At 45.1% G+C, this 23,333-nt stretch overlaps 2 protein-coding genes and 1 long non-coding RNA gene across 5 annotated transcripts in view; 2 read left to right on the forward strand and 1 right to left on the reverse strand.

Annotated features, from left to right (window-relative positions):
* On the forward strand, positions 1–17,092 carry s1pr2 (sphingosine-1-phosphate receptor 2). Its single transcript, XM_056408053.1, has 2 exons — positions 1–583; positions 13,894–17,092. Exon 2 carries the CDS (start codon positions 14,021–14,023, stop codon positions 15,134–15,136), a length of 1,116 nt encoding a protein of 371 aa, XP_056264028.1. The 5' UTR covers positions 1–583; positions 13,894–14,020; the 3' UTR covers positions 15,137–17,092.
* LOC130189275 (uncharacterized) lies at positions 17,091–23,326 on the reverse strand. 2 transcript variants are annotated; one of them, XR_008830738.1, is made up of 3 exons: positions 23,225–23,326; positions 19,221–19,309; positions 17,091–17,651 (listed from the first exon to the last, which is right to left on the reverse strand). It is a non-coding gene; the product is annotated as an uncharacterized LOC130189275 (long non-coding RNA). The 2 variants fall into 2 exon arrangements; XR_008830737.1 differs by lacking the exon at positions 23,225–23,326 and having other exon boundaries at positions 19,221–20,009.
* The window catches only part of dnmt1 (DNA (cytosine-5-)-methyltransferase 1), a 22,033-nt gene continuing 21,108 nt past the window's right edge, over positions 22,409–23,333 (forward strand). For both annotated transcript variants that reach the window (XM_056408050.1, XM_056408051.1), the window contains exon 1: positions 22,409–22,910. In XM_056408050.1, the coding sequence (XP_056264025.1) occupies positions 22,864–22,910 (47 nt within the window). In that variant the 5' untranslated portion in view covers positions 22,409–22,863. The remainder of the gene's footprint in view (positions 22,911–23,333) is intronic.

Raw genomic sequence — 23,333 nt, forward strand, 5'->3', positions numbered from 1 at the left:
ATTAATTGCTGTCCACAAACCAGCTTCATCGTTATATTTTTACACTCGCGACTCTTTATGGGTATGTAATGTGACGTTTCCATATGATCTGTCTCTCGCGTGGGGGTGTGTGTGAGTGTGAGCGCGTATTGTGCGCGCGCCTCCCCGACGCTCCACAGCCCCGTGGAGCTGTTGTTCTCAGAGAGCAGCCAGGAGGACAATCAGACGGACTGCTGGATTAGAGCGACAAAAGAGAAAGTGCCGTCTTTAAATAAAAAGTCTTCTTTGGCTCTCATCGCTCCTCGGTTTTCTTTCACCTTTTTTTTTTTTAGTCAACGCGCTTTCGGGTGATCCCTAAACGGTTTCCGCGGTGGCGCACAGACCGGTATGGATTTACCAGAGACTAGACGAGACACGCCGTCTAGTCCTCCACCAAAGTTTTGATTGTCACCGTTGCCTCTCGACCCCGGAGCGGAGGGAAGGCGCCCAACTTTGACGCAGCGTTTGGCGGAAAGTGGAGACCACATGTGAGGACGTTTGGAGACAAATATTTTTGTCGGAGCGTCTTTTTTTGTCGCTGCTTCTCTCCTACATCTCTCATGGGGTGAGTGCAACAGAGTCGGTGTGACAGTCCGCATGTGCTGCAGCAGCCTAACAAAAGGATCGGATGTGTCCTAATGCGCGTTTACGTGAAATGAGATTTCAATCATTCGGCAGCGCGGGGGTGGGGGTGGGGGATTTCATCATAACGCCCCCGAACAACTCACGCGCGTTTATAACGAACTGAAACTCTCTGTTGACGTCCACGGTCTCGAAATGTGTCGTTGCTCAGGAACACCGATGACAGCAGAACGGCCCAACATTAAGAAACCCGCCACTTGTGCTCATAAACGAAACCCTGCTGCAGCCTGCAGCCACTGTGTGTGTATGTGTGTGTGTGTGTGGGGGGTGTGTGTGTGTGGGTGTGGGTGTTTTAATGAATAACAGTGTGTGGTGTTAAATATTAACACGCAGGTTTGCATCTGTCGATCCAACTACCAGGGGGAGGGGGGGGGGAGTCAATACAGTTTGCTGCATCACATGTCTGTGGAGCTGTTGTTGGAGGGTTGGGATGAGCTGCGTGCACCCCGGGCGCGTCCTCGCGGGGGCCTCCACACAAACAGTTCCTTGGAGACGTCCCCCCCCCCCACACCCCCCATGACCCCTCCGACGTTGTTGGGGCTTGTTCATCCGTCACTCTAAAGAAGGCATTGTATTGAAAGGATGTATTAATAAGACAAAAGCCCACATTATCCCCATGTACCGGAATTAATCTCATGGGGCTAAAGAAGGCAGGCAGCACAAAGCACACTGAGACACCTTGTTGTCAACGATTTAGAATGAGCAAATATTAGTAGAGCGATCTAACAATCAATCTAATCTAAGCTGTGGTGACAATATTGTGCATTATAAACAAGTTTATATTGGAACCTTTCAGTCTGTTGTCAGCCCTTATCTCCACCATAAGGCCGGGCTGACCCAACAGCAGGTTGTTTCTTGTGTCTGGAAGAGTAAACCCTGCAGAGAGGGATGCATAGGTGTCAGCAGTCAAGCCATGAGGCATCCTGTTGTGGGAGAGTCCTCAAATCACAACAAGATAAGGTGATAAGGAGGAGGAACTAATGTTTATTGCCCAGATAAAAGCCCCCATCCATCATCCTCTATCCTGTGGATGCTCTGGTTCTGTCTGCACGCTGCTGTGCAACCTGTGGTGGCTTTCTGTCGAGCCCCAGCCGAGGTTACAGGGGCGAGAAACCAAAGTCTCAAATGCACACAGATACCGCAAAGCCTGTTGAGTCAAGAGTAGCAAACAAATCTCACTGTGATAACATCAGGAGTAGGGGGTCGGAGAGGAAGCACGCTCTGCAGCAAGAGGCGAGGACTGTCAAGTGTTGAAGGCCCTGTCAGCAGCCTCATTGATCAGAGAGCAGCGTGGTTTGTTTTGGGGGTGCACGGCCACCTTTGGACTCAGATGCTTCTCCCAGCATGCATTGAGGAGGCTGAAGACCGGGCATGGTTGCAGCCGGCCGGCCAGCCGGCCCGTCTGCATTTGGCCAATGTGACCACATGGCTCATTGCACCACAAGAAAAGCCGCCACCCCACCGGACATGATCGCTGCCAGACTTCCTCACGCTCCTCCATCCGTGGTCTTGGCAGGAGGAACCACAGGGGGCCACAGCTCCAGGCACACGGCGCCTTTCACAGACATGCTATTAGTCTTTATAGAGCGACTTTAAAATCTTTAACGCAGGCAGACTTGCTCCGTCCGGCCGCCCATGACATCATGAGTTGATGGTGTGTGTGTGTGTGTGTGTGCTGCGGACCCTTGTGCGCTCAGTGTCTCTGCTTTACAGACGCTGTAATCGGACCCCTCTCAGCGGGGACTTCCAGGGTCTGCATGAGAAATGAGGACACATAGATGGATTGAATAAATAAATAGAGGTAAAAGTGCAAGGTCGGATAAATAAATAAATGCTAATTCGGCTGTGGGAACTGGATTTGCGGTACTTAAACGAAACAGGTCTCTATCGGGGGGTTGAAGGCGGGGACGGGTGGGTGGTTGGGTGGTGTCGACCCCCTGAAGGATGCTCGGGTTTCAGCTCAGGCCTGAAAGCAGTCTGCTCGTAGGAAGCATCAAGAAGGGTTTTTCCTTTGGGAGACCCGCTTCTCTTTTGTTGTCTCCACTCAGCACTTTATCCAGCCAGGTAGGGAGGAGCGACAGCACTGTGAGATCAGAGGAGCGGCCTGCCAGAGGCACCCTGGCTTTCACCCGGTTTAAATGAAACCCGTCAGGTCAACCCATAGCTTTTAAAGAAGAATAGGAGCCCTGGCAGATCACAGGAGACAATGCATGTGTCCATCCATTTGTGCTTTTCTCTAATAATAGTCGTGGATTTCTGCAGAGAGACATCTGGGTTCTGCAGAGTTCTTGCTGGTACTCCCCCTTGAGCTAAAAAACACTTTCCTTGGGTGTGGCAGCTGGAGCAAAATAAACGCCTTCTGTTCGCAAGCTGCCGAAACGCAAGTCACAACACACAGCTGACAGCATGTAGCAGCGTTCACGGCCAAGAGCTGGGAGTGTCTCGGATCAGAGGAGTAAATATGGCATTCTCTGCTTTTTCACCCGCATTGTAAACACAAATGCAAGTTAATTGTGTCACTGAAGGTCACTAAAGACGGTTTGCCTGCAGGTAGAGAAATGCACATGCACTATCAGTCACGCGTTTTCCAAAACAACTCCTCTCAGTTGCGGTCAGTGCTGCTCTGATTATCTTATAAACATTTACATGAGCGGGTATTTGCTGGGGACGATTAGCCGTTTTACCCAAATGACAGAATCCATCAGCTTTAAAGTCTCCTGTTACATTCCTTTTCCACTTGAAGGTCTTGGACAAACTACGAGACCTCCCATGACCAGGCGCTGATGCTTGTAGCAGCATGCCAGGATTACGTGACGCTTTCTGGGCTGTTCTTCTTCTGTCACATTTTATGCTTGGTCCGGCCTCTTGTTCCAATCTGCTGCCAGTTGGTAACGTTGCTGCACATCTTGTTTTTTTTGTGCGTTGACAGGCGTTTTTTCACTGTGCAACATTTAACGCACTACAGTCAGGAACATTACGCATTTTTCAGAGATAATGACAAGTTTAAGACCAGGTTTCTGGTTTGCTCTGCGGCTTCGGACACGGGGCGGCAGCAATTTGCAGTTTCTCCTTCGGTTGTGCAGCGTGATTTATGAACTGGACGACATCAAACTCGTGCTGTCTGTTCCATAACGGCAGGCTTAAATCAGTGTGGTCACATTGTGGTTTCCTGATTCCTGGTGATTCTCAGCGCTCACTCTAGAGCCGTCTTGGAGCAGGTACACATGAAGATAATAATCATTTATCATGCTGTGGTTTTTTGAGTCTTCTTTCTCCTTCTTCTCTCTTGGAAGCCTTTATTATCCAGTCAGCTTTGTTTGTGCAGCTGGAGAACTCAGCAGGATTACTTCAACACCCCACCGCCCCAAATCCTGAAGTAAGCTCAGGACAGTCCTCTTGGATTTTGAATTGCCCCATGCAGCCAGTTCATTTAGTCTGGAACTGAAAGTTAACTAGATCGCCTCCTAATGAGCTCTGTCCGATTCCTCTAATCACTGGCAGACTTTAAAAATAAGGTGAAATGGTTTTGTAAGTGTTTAGTTAGAAAGAGCTATTAAGATTGTTTATCCTCAGCTTCGGTCTTTCCAGGCTGAAAGACACGATGGAATTCAGCTGCAGCCAAACGCAAGCCGGGTCACGACAAAGGTCAGACTGCTCCATTGCAAGAGACAGATTGACTGGAAGTGGAATCTGTTTACTCAAAGTTAATGTGACAACTGCTCAAACATGTCCATTTCGGATGAGTGTTGTCGAGGTCAAAGCCAAGTAGCTGTTGTCTCGTGCCCTCTGAAAAGCCACGCCACAGAAACACTTTCTGACCCGTTAGTTAATTTTGAAAAAAAGTCCCTCGGCCCGAACCAAAGCCAAGTCGTGTACAGTGGGGCCTTTTCTTTAAAAAATGTTTTACTCGAGTACTGTTGCCAAGAAATAAAACAGACACAGTACCCCTCAAAACTCTGGAAGGTTGAATACCCTCGGGTCTCTTTCCGTGCACATTCACTGGTCTTTAAAAGCAGGTTGTATCGGCCCTGCAAAAATACTTTGACAGTTTAAGATGCACAGTCCTCGTGCCAGAGACACATGCAGATTTATGTTAATCTTTCAAGAAGTACATTTTCTCCTCGAAGCAAGGTTGTTAAATTGTATAAAATATGCAAGAACGACTGCAGACTGTGTGGACACAACAATGTTCCCTCTCCAGGCAACCAGTGTGTTTAATGGATGTGTGTTTGCCAGAGGAGTCTGGAGTTGTTTTCCTTTGCTGGACCACGAGGAGAGACCGAGGGCCTACATCAATTCATCATCTTATCGAGCAATCAGGGCGGCTGTGTGCACCCGCTTGTCAGCTTAGTAGATGGCATCATTTTCCATTGTGCAGTGCTTTGCCGCCAGCGTCTCCCCCTCTCTCTCCTCCACTGAGTTGGACATGCTGTCCCATGACTGCCTGTGATGATGCTCCCCTGGAACACCAGCGGAGCAAACATGGCGATCGCATTCACAGCAAACGCTCCACGCCGCCAACACAAACGACTGCATGGATATCCACGTTCAAAAGTTTGGGGTCACTTAGAAATGTCCTTATTTTTCAAAGAACAGCACTGTTTTTTTTAATGAAGATAACATTAAATTAATCAGTAATAGGTGGTAAATGACTATTCTAGGTCGAAACGTCTGGTTTTTAATGAAATATCTACATAGGTGTATAGAGGCCCATCTCCATTGTTCTAATGGTACATCGTGTTTGCTCATCGCCTTAGAAGACGAACGGAGGGTTAGAAAACCCTTGTGCAATTATGTCAGCACAGCTGAAAACAGTTATGCTGGTGAGGGAAGCTATAAAACTAGCCTTCCTTTGAGCGACAAGTTTGAAGAACAACATTAATATTTCAAATACAAATAGTTATTTACCTTGTCAATGTCTTGACTATATTTTCTATTAATTTTGCAATTCATTTAATTAATGAAAGTTTGAGTTTTCATGGAAAACACAAAATTGTCTGTGTGACCGACCCCAAACTTTTGAGCCGTAGTGCACATTGTCCCGTCCTGTTTGGTGGCACGCAATGCAACAACCGACCACGCACTCGCTCACAGCAATCGTGCCGTTTCCCAACGAAGCGGCAGAACTTGAGATGGGGTGGAGTCCGAGGTGTAGCAACGGAGTAGAATAGGAGCAGGGAGCCGGGACAAAAGAGACCTAAAGGAGGGTTCAAAGCCTTTCATTAAGGCCGAGCACATTGTAAAGACAAGGACATGGGAAGGTGTGAGAGGGGCCGAGCAGCTGAAACTTGAATCAAGATTGCCTCGGCATTCAGACCCGAGGTTTCAGACTTCATCTGCCTTTTTGCTCCCTCCCAACAGCCAGAGTGCATGTGTCTGTTTGAAGGAAGCCGTGTGGTTAACGCTAACCTATACGCACGGACAAACCTGACAGCTGGTCACATCATTTTCACGTCTGGTGTGCTGCTATTCCATTTGAGGCTTGAATTATGAGACTAGTCTCGTAGTTTTCTTTACAGTTTGCACATGAATGCTGCAGAAAACCACACATCTGTTATCACGGTTTAGTGATAAGGATTCAGTATTATTATTCGTAATGCTCCATGGAACATCAGACACATTTGGAGGATTTGGGACACCGTTCTAAGAAACTCCAGAGCCTCCTGAATGGAGCGCTGATTGCACTGTTTGTGCTGTAATGAAGTCTTTAATAGGGAACTATAAGAACACGTCTGCCCCAGATGTGTGCTAAATAAATACTTATTGATGTGCAGTTAATCACCTCTTTGCGGCCGAGTCTTTTGATCGCTGTGGTGAAGTTTAAAGTATACGAGCGGAGTGTCAGTGAGGACGATGCTGCTCTGCAGACCAGGAAGCCGCATGAAGAAAAGGGGGGGTATGCAAAATAGAGCGAGAAGAAAACGTAAAGAATCACTTGTAAGACGGCGACTTAAGTTGACAGGAGTAGTCAGAGGGTGAAGGTATTACAGTAATTGCCTCTCAGGCGCCACCCTTGGAGAGGGGGGGGGTGTTCTGCCGGTCATGCGGGTTATGGCTCTTTGGGCTGTATGATGCCCTTTTTTGTTGTTGTACACAGCTCTTTGTCTCTGGCTCCTCTCACTGCCGCTCTAAGAGCCACAGGAACAGCTGCCATAAATAAAGCAGTGCAACGTTTCAAGAGATGGCCGGACGGAGGAAAGGAAAAGAAAACAAGACGAGTCACTTTGAAAGAGGCAGCGGAAAAAACAAGCGTCTGAGACTGGACCCCTCAGAAGAGAGGCTGTGCCCAAACTGTCAAACTGTTTGACGAGCGAAAGGGTAATCCCTAATTAAACGATGAAACCCCACGTATTGAGGACACCCACTCCCTTAATATCGAGCAGCTTAAACGACTTTTTTTTAATGAATGGTGTCAGCATAGTAACGGACAAAGAGAGCGGGTGGTTTGCTTTTGGAGCTAAAATTAAACACAGAGGTGTGAAAAAAACAAGAGGGAACCTGTTTAATGTCATTAAATAAGGAACTGGTTTGTTATTTGTTGGATCTCATCTAATGTTATGATGCAGATACTATTACTCTGACGCAAACGTGTCATATTTCCCCATTATAATTTGGTCCTAAATAAGGATGTAATGTCTGTAGCACGGCCTGGACTGGCACAGACTTTTCTTTCTGTGTTAAATATGTTGTTCCCCCCCAGCTGACTTCCTCTCCCAGTTAGAAACTGTGAGCTACTGCAGGCCTCCGATCTCATATCTCTCCGTCTGTTCTTCCTCTACACCGTGCAAGTTACAGCGCGACACTGAAACAGGCGCTCTGCTTTCTTGTTTTTTTTTACTTCCCCTTAAAACCCCATTTGTCTGGTGATTTCATGAGCTGCTGATCGCATTCTGACGACTCCTTTGCCCGTATTTCACTCCTCCATCCTCGCCCACAGCGTGTGAAATCACTCCCAGAACGTGTCAGACTCTCCGTCTCGCTGAATTTCACTTCCCGGATTTCCGACATTTAGGAAATATCCGTTAACATCTGAAAATATCTATACCAAAACATAAGAAAGAATACTCGTGAGTGCACACTGAGGCTCAATATTGACTGTGGATTGCAAAAGAAAACCACTTGCAGTGGAGTTTCTGCCGGTGGTCTTGAAGTGAACACATTTCTACTTTGGGTAACTTACTGTTGTTACGGTAGCTGATGATGAGTTTATGTTCTTGAATGTTCTTTGTGCCAGCTGTGCATCTTCACATGACCGTTTTGGGCATCGGTGTTATCAGGGAGCTTGTCGGCAGCATGGCGTGGAACAGAGATAACAGTGACTGCTTCAGATAAGATCAGGCCGTCATGGAAGTAGGAACGGCTCTGGGTTTATTTTGACCTCACAGCTGTTGTGTCATCTGAAGGACCGGTCGTGTAAAGAAAATATGCTCTTGTGGAAGTTGCATCAAAACGCAAAACACAATTCCTCAAGTTGAGCACACAAGTGTGTGTCTCGTTTATTTCGTATCACAAAACGAATGAACACAAGATGGCGCTGCCCAGATACCAAACCCGCATGGGGCTCGACGTCACAAACAGCAACACAACACTTAAAGAGACCGAGATCCCAGAACAGTCACACCGATGTGTGTGACTCATTACATTAATAACTGTGTAAAGAACGACACCAGGAACAAGGGTGAATTATGATATCCCATTCACTACACACTCGCCATTCTTTTTTTTTCTTTTATCAGAGTGCATTTTTAAAGTGATTATTATCTTTATTTAAAGGGGACCATGTACAGTTAAAACATGAATATCACCATTTGGTGCTCTGTACTAGATTTTAGCTTCAGCTCATTTGCATCTGTAGTCCCTTGACAGACCAAAACAAACATAAAACATAAAACAATATAACAAACAGTACAGGATAAATACACAATATGCAAAGCTACAGTACACCACATTACATATGATTAAAAGTATGTATTAAAACCATTACAAGTAAGTAATACACACTATTAGAAAAGATGAAATACAACATCACTGCTGATAATGTTTAGGAAACGGAGAAGTGTCGAAAGGACTGTGTGTGTGTGTGTGTGTGTCTTTCAGTTTAGTCATTTCCTGAGAAGTGGTAGCAGTCGTGAAATATTGTGTGGCTGTTAATAGTTAGTTGTGTTTTCTCTCGTGCGGCATGTCAACACTTGACGGGGGAAACGTCTGCGTGTGACCACATTGCTGTGCTTTTTGCATGTGGAATTTTCCTGCGTGAGGCCACAGCTGTACACAATCACGTTCTCACCTTTTGGTTTCAGTCCAGATACTCAGAAAGTCACCTATATCCTGTTTAGAGTTTAAAGACTCTGCTTTTTTCTCACCTTAAAACTGGATTTTTGCTGTCGAGCTTCTGTTAACCACATTCACCCTGAACTATGTATATTTCAAACTCGTCCCACTGTCCGTTGGTCCGTAGGTCAGCCTGACCTGCGGTTCTCATCTTGTTCTCGATGCGACATCCCAGAATAACCACATTGTTTTAGTTTGAACAGCGAGCTCCAAATCATTGTCCAGTGGACTCCAGGCTCCCCGGAGCTGCCTCATATCACTGGTACAGGCGACGTCATGCAAAAACCATCCGCTCCTCTAAAATATGTTCTTCATTATATTCTCCCCATCCATCTGGCGACCCCCGACATTATTTAGAAGATGCTTGACACAAGCAGCAGAGGGGGGAAAGAAAGTGTACAGTTTTAGAAAGGTCCACCCTGAGATACATTATACACCGATACCTCCAATAACGGCTGTGAAACTGAGCAGGAAAGAACAAATCATCAGCGGTCGCTTTCTGTGTATCCATGACGGATTACCTCGTGGCTGAGATTAAGTCTATTCCGGAAGAAAAGCCTGGTGTCTCCAAGACGGTGCAGGAAGTCATTAAATCTCCCTAGAATGGAAAATGTCCATGATTTAACTTGTCATACTTTAATCCAAACAAAGAAGATCTTTGTGTTATAGTCTCTGTGCCTCTGGCGGCTTTGTTTAGAGCAGATTCTGCAGTGCTGTGAGGAAGAAGAAGAAGAAGAAGAAGAAGAAGAACAAAACAGGCTGGATCGGTGCTCTGTTGCCACTACAGCAGCTTGTGAGCTGGGAGTGTGAAGAGCAGATGGAGGAAGATGGAGTTACCGGATGTAACAGACCACAAACTGCTGGGGTGATTTTCTTGTCGGTAAACAACCATTAAACACATATCAATGCAAACAAAGATAAGCCACAGATGTTAGCCGGCCAACACAAGGTTAGTCATCCCATCGTATCTCCACCAAAATGTGCGTGGGAGGTGTGTGTGTGTGTGTGTGTGACAAACGTCGAGGGTTTGGAGCTCTGTTTTGGTTTTATGTGGAGCAAGAGTGTGACAGGTAGCAGGTGATGCAATGGGGAGGTGTTGCCTTGGTTTTCAGTGAGCTGACGGTGTGCTAATTGGGGCTTATCAGGTGTTTCTGGGGGGGAAACCACCTGAGGCTTTTGTGCAGCCGTCAGTCCCATGATGGAGAGGGGATCTCTGTCTCTTGTGAAGGATTAGGTGCGAACAAGAGCCGTCTCTCAGCAGCTCCATTCTGATGTTCTGATGATTCGGGCGTGCAGGCGACGGCCCCTCGGTCGATTTGAAAGCACGCTTGGGACTGTGTGTGTGTGTGTGGTTGTGAAAATGAAGCATCGCTGTGAAATACAAGTTCAAGCGCAGCATCTCTGCCTCACTTCTCTAGAAACTAGAACCAGCACTGGAACTGAGCAGCGCTGGTGATGAGGAGGTTCACACGTCGTTCTGATCGGACATCCTGTCTCAGGTGTCTGTCTCTCGTTGGGTCCGCAGCCGTCTCTTTCCACATCTTCTGACGTTTTCTGAGACGTCTGTGAAATCAGAGAGGATATTCTACCGTTCGTCTGGCTGCAGCCTCTCGACACCTTCACCTCACGGTTGTTCATGAAACCACAATGTTCCATCGTCTCTGTTCTCATGAGAAGAAAACATTTTTAAAAGTATTTCAGATGCACAACATCTACATACTATTGGCATCATTTTTGTAGCTCAATCGATTAAGTTATTTGAGGAACAATTCAAGTTTCACTGAAGTACATGGATGTCCCAAAGTAGCACTTTTAAATCAAAAACAGCAGTAATAGTGTACTAAGATCTACTATTAAAAATTATGAATGCAACCTAAATATGAACAAATAAGTTAAATATATATTTTATGCATAAGTGCTTTAATTGCAAATGTGTCAATTGCAGGTAATACTACACACCGTCTGATGCAGTAACAGAATAGTACTGACAAATTCAGATTCGTATTTACTTTTGAAATTGGACTAAAATGTAATTCAGCTCGTAGAATACTACACTGCATGCCTCAATAGTAGAATTATTGTGAAATGTTTTACAATTCCGTTAACACACAACGGTCTGTGGTGTGAGTGAAGAAAGGAGCCGCATGGCGTGACAACATTTGTGTCTCCTGAGGAAGTGTAACAGGGACGTCTGGGTCAAACCCAGGGCACAACTTTTGTTGACGGGGGGGGGGGGGGGGGGGGGGGGGGAAGTCTGCACTTCTGTCTAAACCAATCCCCATGCAAACACCTGAATGGCACACGGGCGGCAGGTAGAGAGGGGCAGGGCGGGGCTGTCTGCAAACCAGCCCGGCAGGTTTCAAACACACACACACACAGACACACACAAACACACACACACACACACACACACACAAACGCACACAGTGAAATCCCTGTGTTTCGTTTTTTTTCGCTGAGCAGACTGGACACTGTGGAGACACGGAGCAGCCGGACATTTCCACATTAAATAAACCATTATGGTACTGCAATAATGCAACCTGATGTAATTACGCCGGTGCAGCTGGCACACGTGCCCCGCCTCAAGCCTCCTATTTGTGTCTATTAATGGAGCTAAAAGGGATGGGGAGGCGGGAGGGAGGGAGGGTCTGCCCTGATACAGCAGTTCTGATAAGAGAGTGCTCAACTCCAAATACATTTTCTGCTGTGATACAGCTGCAGCAGCCAAATGGAAGTGCGCTGTCCCATTATTAAGGCTGAAGGGCAACGCTATCCCCACTGAAGGGGACTATTGTTCTTTGTTCCTGCTTGAGGAAACAGTGTGCCGCTTATTGCTGGCTGTGTGTCGAACCTGGGGGGGAATGCTGTGCTGCACGAGTCCACGTCTGTCACAATTAGCTGTGTGTGTGTGTGTGTGTGTGTGTGTGTGTCCGGCGCGGTTCAACTCGTCACATGGATGAGTTTGTGGACGTCACGGTGATGTCTCAGATTCCAGCCTTTGTGTCCAGATGCCGTTCCACATGCATGCTCTCCGTCCGGCTTTGTCTCGTTCCCATCGCCATCATTCAGCCTCTCTGGTTTTGGGTCGAAGCCCACGCGGAACAGAGACCAGGTCCAAGCCCCATTTTCCACTAAAGCTTCCCGGTTGAGAGCGAGCTGATGAACAGTGTTGTATTTCTGGCCTGCAGAGGGATCCTGTTGCGTTTGACAGGTTGAAGACACCAGCTCCACCAGAGCCTCCGACTTCCTTTTGTTTTGGATTGTTTGTGGTTCTCTCCTTGAATGAGCTCTCCGAGTAATTTGAAGCCACATAAGTGGTTCACAAGGTGTTTGTTAATTTGTTTTGCTGCATCATTATAAACACTTTATTAGGTCAACAGTTTTCCGCATTGGTTTCACACAAGTTAGCTGGTTCATGTATTCAGACGATATTATAATAACAAATGCACAGACATTGCATTGTGTGAGTTTGTGATAAGACACAATGTGGAAAATATTTACTGTATCGAATATTTAAAATGATCTACGATTATTTTCACCATCAACTTATCTGGACAATTAATTTCGATAGTAATCAATTAATCATTACGTCTTTAAAATGACGGCAGCATTAAGGAAACCGTGCCAAACTAATGTCAACATGTCCTCAGGGCTGCCTTTCTGCTGCTTGCAGTCTTCTGCCAAAATAAATCAAATTGTTTTCTTATATAAAAATGGAAGGAAAAACTTGTTAAAGGAATAAATTGAGCATTGAACGCAACACAAAAGGCACCAAATACAGAATGTTACAATTTAAATCGCAATTTTATACCGATGGATCTTTCAACTAACTCGTCATTCATGATGTGCATATCACACCCGTTGACATCTTGATGATGATTTATGGTGCAGCTCTACAGACAACATTCAGAAATGTCCATCCCAGTTTCTCAAAGTCTAAGGCGACATCATTAAATGTCTTTTTTTCCTAGTCCAAACCTTAAATATTTTCCATTTAATATGATATAAAACAGAGAAAAGAAGGAAATCTTTACATCGGAGAGGCTGAAAACAGCATTTTCTGCAATTTTGCATGAAAAATGACTTCAACTCGTCCAGGAAACGCCCACCTTTTCCTCTCTGGCTCCTGTCTGGTTTGCTGTTCTCTTGTGTGAACTGGTTGGAGGGGTCGGGGTGAGATGAGGTCTGGCGGGTCCAAAAGCTATGCTGAAATTTCAAGAGGTAGCTCACTGGAGTGGAAAGGTTCGCTCCCCACAACAATACCATGTGTTGACAGCCGAGTGCTCGGACAGGGTTAGTGGAATGTCCCTTTGTCTGAGCACCGGCACTCACAGAGTATTTATTCTTCTACCTGAAGTTGATCTCTGTGAGCACCGGTTCAGCAGCCAAAACAAAAATCGAAGATCTTTTCATGATTAATTTCCTCAGAGTGAATTGAAGTTTCCCCACAAAGTCATTTTTTTTTTTCAACAAACAACTCACTTGTGAGCCACCGGGTTACTTCTTTCCATTCCTTTGAAACCGCAACAAGCTGCAACCGTTTCCTGCGTGGGTGTTCAGTTTGGGATTCGCTGTGCTCTCAGGCTTTTACTTTGAATGTGAATGCCAGCGCAACAATTTAAATCTATTTACCGGTTCGATCACCTCGGGGACATTTGATTTAATATGTTCATTTTAGAGCTCTCGTCTATTGCTGGTTCTCCTCTCTTTGACTTGAAGTGTTTAGTTTCCACTGTGCAGACGGAGGAACAGGTTGTTGCCTGGTTACGCTGTTTGGACTATGGCGAGTGCAACGCTCTGCTAAAAATGTTACGTTTGCTTTGTCACAGTTTATGTCATGAGTGCACGTGAATTCGCTCCGTCGGTAACCCGGGCCTTCTCTTCCTCTCCGTGTGTCTGCAGGTGACCCACATAGAGCTCCTGAGACGAGACTGTGGGACCGGCCGTCTCCCTCCCAGGCCGTCTTCCTGTCCGCCCCTTAAAGGCGATGATTATCAGCTGAGACGCTCCGCACGACTCCACTGTGTGAATGAATCTTTGCCGTAAAGCCGCTGTGCTCTGCCACCCTGTCACCATGAAGAGCAAGTACTCCCAATACTACAACCAGAGCCTGATCCACTCCTACTATGCCTTCGCCAAGAACATGACCACCCAGGAGCTGGCGAAGCGCATCGAGAACAAGAAGCAGCTCACGAGCCTCAACATCGTCATCGTGGTCCTCTGCACCATCATCATCCTGGAGAACCTGCTGGTCCTCATCGCCGTGTTCCGCAACAAGAAGTTCCACTCCGCCATGTTCTTCTTCATCGGCAACCTGGCGTTCTCTGACCTGCTGGCAGGCTCGGCCTACATAGCCAACATTTTCCTGTCGGGCTCGAGGACCTTTGACCTGATGCCCGTGCAGTGGTTCATCCGGGAGGGCACGGCGTTCATCGCTCTGGCTGCGTCGGTCTTCAGCTTGCTGGCGATCGCCACGGAGCGCTACATCGCCATCACCAAGGTCAAGGTGTACGGCTCCACCAAAACCTGCCGCATGTTCCTCCTGATAGGAGCCTGTTGGGTCACCTCCATCCTGCTCGGAGGACTTCCCATCATCGGCTGGAACTGCATCAACGACCTCCCCGAATGCTCGGCCGTATTGCCGCTCTACTCTAAGAAGTACATCCTCTTCGTGGTCACCATTTTCAGCCTCATACTACTCTCCATTGTCATCCTCTACGTGAGGATCTATTTGATTGTGCGCTCCAGCCACCAGGAGGCGGCCAACTCGCCCGCCTATGCCCTTTTGAAAACGGTCACAATAGTGCTGGGCGTCTTCATCATGTGTTGGCTGCCCGCGTTTACCATCCTCCTCCTGGATTCATCGTGCAGGATACAGTTCTGCCCCATCCTCTCCAACGCGGACATCTTTTTTGGCTTCGCCACGCTGAACTCGGCGCTGAACCCCGTGATCTACACGCTGCGCAGCAAGGACATGAGGAAGGAGTTCCTGCGCGTGTTGTGCTGCTGGGGGGTGCTGCAGAGCGGGCGGCCGGCCGACCGGTGTCTGGTCCCTCTGAAGAGCTCCAGCTCTCTGGAACACTGCACCCACAAACATGAACACCAGACCACACCAATCATGCAGGACTGTACCACCTGTGTCTGACACGGTGCAAACACATTAGAGAGAGAGAGTGTGTGCATGTCTGTGTGTGTGTGTGTGTGTGTGTGTGTGTGCGTGCGTGCGTGCGAGTGTGCATGTGTGGAAGAAGAGAGGCCGTGCTGTGATGGAGAGACGTTAAAAGAGACACTCTGGACTGAGACGCCTGGCAGGGCGACAACGCGGGCCTTTTTCTTGTTACAATCAAAAAGTGTGTGAATTCACAATCTGCATTCGATTGATTGCGGCGGGTGTAAAAACGAAAGAGGGAACCAATTCAGCAAGAGGGAACTGTCAGAAATGTGAAAATAGCTTCTTTTCTTTTCATCGATACTCTCATTAATTAAGATGGAGTTGCAAACCATTTTCATGTATATGCCTGTCGTCTTGTTTTTCTTTCTAAACATGTAAACTCCTATTAAGAGGCACGATTAGAAACTGTAACGTGCATACTATCGTAGTTATGGCGAGTTGTTTTCGGTCCCTTCGGGAACTGCAGCTGTGCAAAGTTGCACCTGTAGATTACTTCAAAGGCTGTTGTCTTTTGTACGGTTGAACCACATTACCCTCCTATAGTGATTTGTGTAAACATCAGACACACAGATCCACCACTTGCTCTTCACAGGGCTGGAGACACTGATCAGCTCCACTGAAGCCAAGTTACCACGAGTGCTCCCTCAACTAAAACCAGGGCTATATATTCCCCATATAACCTTGCTTAAACCATTTGATTAACTACAAAAGGAATTACATAATCTGCTTTACATAAATTACATAATGCATGAAAATTCTAACTTATTTGTAAGTGCTAATGTATGTATGATATATTCCAGCTCCAGCTTCCATCACCACCCTTCCCTCGTCTGGTCTCATAATCTGCCCCTCTTGCTTTTACTGTTGTCTTTTGTATCTTAACAGTTTCCGTGGAGGAAGGCCTAATCAGAAAGCACATTTCCTGAAGTGAGTTGGCACTGATGCGTTTCATTCAATGTCAGCTGTCCAGCAGCTTTGACTAATGGGGCCGAGGTCCCGACAGTGTTGTAGCAACAATGTGCCGTCTCAGTTTGTGCCTTCCTCTTGGGGAAATTCGGCTGAATGTATGTATGAAGTGTTTCGGGCGAGCGCTCCATTGTCGACAGTATTATTGATCATCCTTTTTGAATTACCAAGTCATTGACGAGCAGCGAGTGGGATGAACAGGGTAGGTCACTCTCACTGTGAAGTCTGAAATAGCGCCATGAACAAAACAAAAAAAACAATGTTGTGAACATCCTGGTTTAATTTTCTGGCCATATGCCTTGTGCAGCTAAAGATGTAAACACGTCTCATCTTTCCAAAGACACCCCCCCACCCCTCTCCTCCCCAACAAAATACGAGAAGATCCGGTTCCAAATGCACAGGGGGAGGGATCTGCCCTCCAGGGAGGTCACCTTCATCCTCATCTCTGACATCCTACAACATGGCACTTCCTCCAGCCACGGGAAGTCCTGTTTTTCATTGTCCGGTTCCTGTTGTTCGGGGTTACGCTAACCGTTTCCCTATGGACACGCATTTAAAACTCGTCTCTCCCTCAGTGTTTTTGATATTGACATTTAGATGACCAAGTAGAAATGGTGAAAAGCACTTTGGCAGCTTCAGTGATGTTTGCTTTCCCCCAGTTTTTTTTTTCTTCAATGGAGAGGTATTTGAAACTACGTACCTGTCCCTTCATTGTGTTGCTTGACTCTGTGATGTTTTATAATAAATACATGAATAACTATGTATGTTTGTATGTAAGTATGTATGTATTTTTGTACAGTATGTATGATTTGTGTTGAAATGTCTTGTGTGCAATAGCCTTTTGTGTCCAATAGCACGCTGCCTGTGTTAAATCGGTACAATCTGAAACACTAATGTAGGTACATAAACGTTTTGTTAATTGCATTCCCTTTTTTATAAAAATAAAAGAAATACTGAAAGAAACCTTTTGTGCCTTTAACTCTGATTTGCAAGCAACTTAATTGTAGCAGTGATTCCCTGCAGGTCCTGAGACGCCTCTCTATTGTGCCTGCATCTGAGAAGTATTCAAAATGGAGCATTTAATCCAAACGTGCTCTGACATGGTCAGAAAAACACTAGCTTCAACATGAAAGCCTGAAAGTGCATGCACATGCTCCTTGGCCATTAATCATGGCTCTCTTACCTAATAAAGTTGTTCAATTGCTTAAAGGCTAAAGAAAAACTGGGCTATGGTGGGAAGCTGGGCAGAAAGCAGGGAGACTGGAAATGGGGTGTGGTGAAGAAGAATGTCTATTTGTAAGATAGTTGGAGAGAAGCATACAGAAAGGCCCCGGGAGAGGTTTTCGGGGTGAGGGGAGAGACTGACTTATAGTGGCCTTGGGAGAGTTGGGCTTGTTTCCTGTCAGACATCCAGGATTCCTGGGTGGGAACATTGGCTGAATCAGCCCCAGGAGGCTGCGCTGCTGGGATGTCTGCCAAGTCTTTCCAGCGCCCTGCAGGATATGACATCAGACTCAGAAACCTGTAGGTGAAGTTGTATATACAAAAACATTTTAAGTCAGCACACAAGACATATGTGGGTTTGTCCCTGCAAAAAGAACACAAAAAATAGACATGGAAAAAAACACAACACACTTATTTTTCATCTCCATTAGATTATCTAAATATACACAGACACGTTACTTGGAAACTGGAATTGATCACTGCTCGATAAATAGTCTATAGATTGAATGTATGTGATTGGAACTGGCGCCAAGTGTGGCCAGGTTGGATTAGCATGTATACAATATGAGGTAGAAGATTCTCAACCATGATTTGACAACCTGAAAATAAACAGGGTATATTTGCAGATTATCAATGATATAGTGCCACCTTGTGGATAAATAGTCACATTTGAATGACATTTTCTCACCACACCACATCCACGTTGTTTGAAGCCTCAAAGCTTTTAGAACCACAACTACAGTCATTTTATTGTTCTGACCACAAATCTAAATAATGATAATAAACAGTTTAAGAACAAAAGGTTCTCCGCTCTGACTCAGCCCTATAATGATAGTAATAACAAATATACATTGTCATTATATATAATATGGTTAAAGTCATTCATGAACCAACTTCCTTTTTGTTGCCTGAACAGTCCTCATGGACTTCTCCCTGAATCTGTTCTGTCTCTACCTGTTTGTCACGATACTCATATTATAACTTCTATACATATTACATACCTGCCATAAATATCATGATACCCGATACCAGAATTCAATACACCATACAAACAATATGGTACCATAATTACGAGACTGGTATATTTATCTATAATAGTAATAAATAAAACATCTGTATGGTTCACTTTTTACCAACTTTTTCAACACTTAACAAATGACAGTAATATTAGTATTAATACAGCCAGATATGAATGAAACTACATGGTTCCATCATAGCATTGATTATACACTATGAGGCCGTTAGTCTCTGACCAGATGATCCACAGTTCATCAGGATGAGCAGCTTTACAGAACTTTACAGACTGAAACATTTCACTTCTGGCATCTTTTTATTTTTTAAGCCGAAGTCTCTAAAGCTGCGCCACTTCTCTCGCTGTGAGCTGCGCAGCGCAGTGTGCGCAGACAGCTCAACACGGAGCAGCGCGTGCGCTCTGATCGCTCTCTTAATGAAGTATCGATACTAAAAATATGCTAAATCACATCGTGTTTAACGTACGGGTACTTTGTTAGTATCGCTACACCATGCAGCGTGACAGCAGCAGATGTAGCGGACTAACATTCAAGCTAACCTAACTTCCCAAACGCTGTGGACATCTGAACGCTGATTGGCCGAGACGCGACACGTCCCATCAAAGATGTTCTATTGCGAAGAGCACCACTTCACACTTTTCTCCGCGTCTCACTGCAATCTCAAAAAACAAAAACTCTTCGGATCTCCACGATTCACGTGGATGACCTATTTTGAGTTCAAAACGGTGAATTTCACCGAAAGGTGACAAGTTTGCAGGTATGTAAGCTGCACACATGCAATGCAGCCATCTAGTAAACACTAAAAAGTGTATATTTAATATTTAGTTAAAACTTACCTTTAACTTCTTTCCATCATCATCTATTTTATATTCCGTGGTAGTTTTTATATTGCCTTTGACGGTTTCCTTGGGAGGTGGTAGTGTGCCTGACAAAATAAATAATATGTCAATTTAGATTCAGAGAAATTAAAAACAAAGTTTTCCCTACTGACTTCAGATTGTGTTTGTCAGATAAAAAATAAACAGACGCCACTTCATCTCTTGATCATGTCTCATTACTAATTAACCCAGAACATAGACGGACATATATATATATATATATATATATATATATATATATAAAGCCAGTAACACCGATAGCTCGCTAACGTTTAGCACCATAACGTTACCGGTCAATGACGCCGCCTACGTCACATGTGTCGGTTAGCTACACGTTTCATCAATACATTTGGTATTTACGTCATTCAGTCAAACGTATTAATCAAACCTTTTAATCATAAGATACCCAACACATCTTGCTACGCATGTATTTTATCTCGAGTTATACGTCCAACCACCACGTGTAGGAGGAAGCCGCAAATGACAAAAAGGTGAATTTCACCGAAAGGTGACAAGTTTGCAGGTATGAGTAAAAGTGTATATAATTATATTGATCCATTAAGTCACATTTCTTATGTTTTCATGGGAACAGTTTGGTTGAAGGGACCTGAAACAACTGGTTACCTTGAGCGGATATTTACACTTTGAAACATGTTTATAGTGATGCTTGTTCGCAACACTTTTGCCACACAATACCGACGCATTTTCATGTGTGACTGTTTACCTGTGGAAATATACATTACTGTTTTTCATTTTTAGCCATTATTTAATCAATATTCTGTGCGGCCCTCACACCCCCCGTGATTTTCTTATTCGGCCCACTTGCTACTGAAGTTGAATAGCCCTGGTCTACACGGCACAGTCAGGGAGGTCAGTGTAGAGTTATATAATACAAACAGTAAATAATCACCAAAAGAATGTAACTTTTCACGGCAAATATAATTTGGCACAATAATAAAATATCCATGCAAAGTATGATTGCTCTTGACTAGTGTTGTTACGAGATGTGCCGACGCTTCGAAGCGTGTGTCGAGTAATGGAGGGGGCGTTTCCTCGAAGCGCATATCGAGGCTTGCTTCATTTAGGGGAGGAGCCAAAAATGATGACGTCCGAAGCCTCGCTGCCCGGCTGTACCACGTGACTGCTTCGGGAAGTGGTTCAGATTTTGCCGGGAGGTTTGACAGCAATATAAACCCCTCAGGCTCCATTCAACATGTGGGTTGTTGGTTGAGAGTTTGGAGAGTGAGAGATAGTTTGGAGAGTTAGGAGAGAAGGATAGGTGATAAGATGGAACTGTTGAGAAACTGTTATTTCTGAATAAAAATGAATAAAATGTCCCTTGTCCTGTACATCACTGTCCAAGTTACACAAGCATATTCAGTCCCCTCTTCCTAGTTACAACACACACGTTCACTGTCCTCTGCCTGCTTAAGCGCATGCCATTTTCCTAAAGGGACATAATAACATTATTACACAACCTGCCATATCATATGATACTACCATTTTGGGAACATTTACACACAGAATATTCAAAAAATATTTTATTATGCACATATCATACCTGCAAACTTGTCACCTTTCGGTGAAATTCACCGTTTTGAACTCAAAATAGGTCATCCACGTGAATCGTGGAGATCCGAAGAGTTTTTGTTTTGGGGGGGGGGTCACCTGGCCCGCTGCCGTTGAGATTGCAGTGAGACGCGGAGAAAAGTGTGAAGTGGTGCTCTTCGCAATAAAACATCTTTGATTGGACGTGTCGCGTCTCGGCCAATCAGCGTTCAGATGTCCACAGCGTTTGGGGGTTCAGGTTAGCTTGAATGTTAGCCCGCTACATCTACTCCTGTCACGCTGCACGGTGTAGCGATGCTAACAAAGTACGTTAAACACGATGTGATTTAGCATATTTTTAGTATCAATACTTCATTAAGAGAGCGATCAGAGCGCACGCGCTGCTCCGTGTCGAGCTGTCTGCGCACACTGCGCTGCGCAGCTCACAGCGAGAGAAGAGGCGCAGCTTTAGAGACTTCGGCTTAAAAAATAAAAAGATGCCAGAAGTGAAATGTTTCAGTCTGTAAAGTTCTGTAACTCTCCAGCTGCTCATCCTGATGAACTGTGGATCATCTGGTCAGAGACTAACGGCCTCATAGTGATCATCAATGCTATGATGGAACCATGTAGTTTCATTCATATCTGGCTGTATTAATACTCATATTACTGTCATTTGTTAAGTGTTGAAAAAGTTGGTAACAAGTGAACCATACAGATGTTTTATTTATTACTATTATAGATAAATATACCAGTCTCGTAATTATGGTACCATATTGTTTGTATGGTGTATTGAATTCTGGTATCGGGTATCATGATATTTATGGCAGGTATGTAATATGTATAGAAGTTATAATATGAGTATCGTGACAAACAGGTAGAGACAGAACAGATTCAGGGAGAAGTCCATGAGGACTGTTCAGGCAACAAAAAAGGAAGTTGGTTCATGAATGACTTTAACCATATTATATATAATGACCATGTATATTTGTTATTACTATCATTATAGGGCTGAGTCAGAGCGGAGAACCTTTTGTTCTTAAACTGTTTATTATCATTATTTAGATTTGTGGTCAGAACAATAAAATGACTGTAGTTGTGGTTCTAAAAGCTTTGAGGCTTCAAACAACGTGGATGTGGTGTGGTGACAACAAAACAAAAAGTCACCTGCACCCCCCCCCCCCCCTCCCCGTTGTCACCTTTTTCACCCCTCATGAGTTTGCAGGTATGACATATGTGATAATTTATGTACAGAAATGATTTGGTCATACATTTTTGTAATTCATGGTCATTCCCAACAGCCATAACAGACACAAAAATGCAATGCATCACATTATGTGGTTCAGATACAGCTGCCTGTGATTATGCACTAGGACAGTAGGTGGTTTCGTGAGCACATGACTTCGAGAAATGAACCCTTTCTCGAACCAATTGGCTGAAGTGGTTCGATGCCTCATGAGGCTTCATCTCACCATCACTAGACAGAAGTAATTCATGAAAGCATGCATCAGAAGAGTATAGCTACCTCGCAGGTGTTTGACTCCCCAAAAAATAACCAGGTGTGCTTCCCACCCCTATTTATAAACTCTGCCCCTTTTCCCTGGGTCCTTAATTGAAGGCTGCCTTTGGTCTGCCTCACCACAAGTAAACAGCATTCAGATTGCTTCCGCCTTCCATAGCATTTAGTAAACAGTAGGGGTGAGTCGATTTAGTTGTCCATTTAAAGAATATTTATTATATTTTTTCCAAACACCACCATATTACTATCATACTTAATAATATATGTTTAATAAAAAAATGGGCTTCACATTCAGGAGGGAAATATTACGGAGCATTATTGAAAGAGATTTCCCCCCACATCACTAAAGTGGTACAGTCCACAACACCCGTGTTTCCGCGCAAAAAGACGGCCCGCGCGCCCGAATTGCTTATAGTATCCGTTGCCAGAAACAACGGGCAAACGCTCTGGGAGCCAACGGCCGGTTTGAAGGTCGTGTTAGCTGATTTTAATACACTTTTATCGTTTTAATCTCACTCGTTGAGCTCGCTGTTCGCCATGCCGTCCAAGACTTCCCCGTCTCTGCCAGAGGATGTCAGGAAAAGGTACGTTAATGTCCCTTAACCTCAATGCTAATATTGTCGTGTTCGTTGAGGTCTTGGTGTCAAAAACACAACAATGTAAATTAAACCCCGTGTCACCAGCTGCTCTGGTCCTGGCTGTCATGAGCAACGCTTTCCCCCCTTTTTCCTTTTATTAACAGCTGCAGTTAGCGTTAGCTTGTTGTCGCTTGACAGTCGGGTTTGATGCTGCATTAAGGTACCGCTCGAGCCCCGTTATCGTTAGCAGGTTAGCATCTTAGCCTGTCAATGGATGGAGCAGCGTGGAAGATTTGGCGCCACTCCGGAAGTTATGTTACCTTTTGTATGATTCTGCTGGCTCGCTGTCAACACTAAGTTGGATGTATCGCTGCAGACGTGTCAGGAAAACGTGCGCATGGTAATTTGACGTCGCGTTTGTTTTGACGT

Source organism: Pseudoliparis swirei, chromosome 23 (genome assembly GCF_029220125.1).
Source record: "Pseudoliparis swirei isolate HS2019 ecotype Mariana Trench chromosome 23, NWPU_hadal_v1, whole genome shotgun sequence".
Taxonomy (NCBI): domain Eukaryota; kingdom Metazoa; phylum Chordata; class Actinopteri; order Perciformes; family Liparidae; genus Pseudoliparis; species Pseudoliparis swirei.

Bases quoted from the DNA above. Each gene is read 5' to 3' on its own strand.
- s1pr2 (XM_056408053.1), top strand. From the start codon at position 14,021: ATGAATCTTTGCCGTAAAGCCGCTGTGCTCTGCCACCCTGTCACCATG.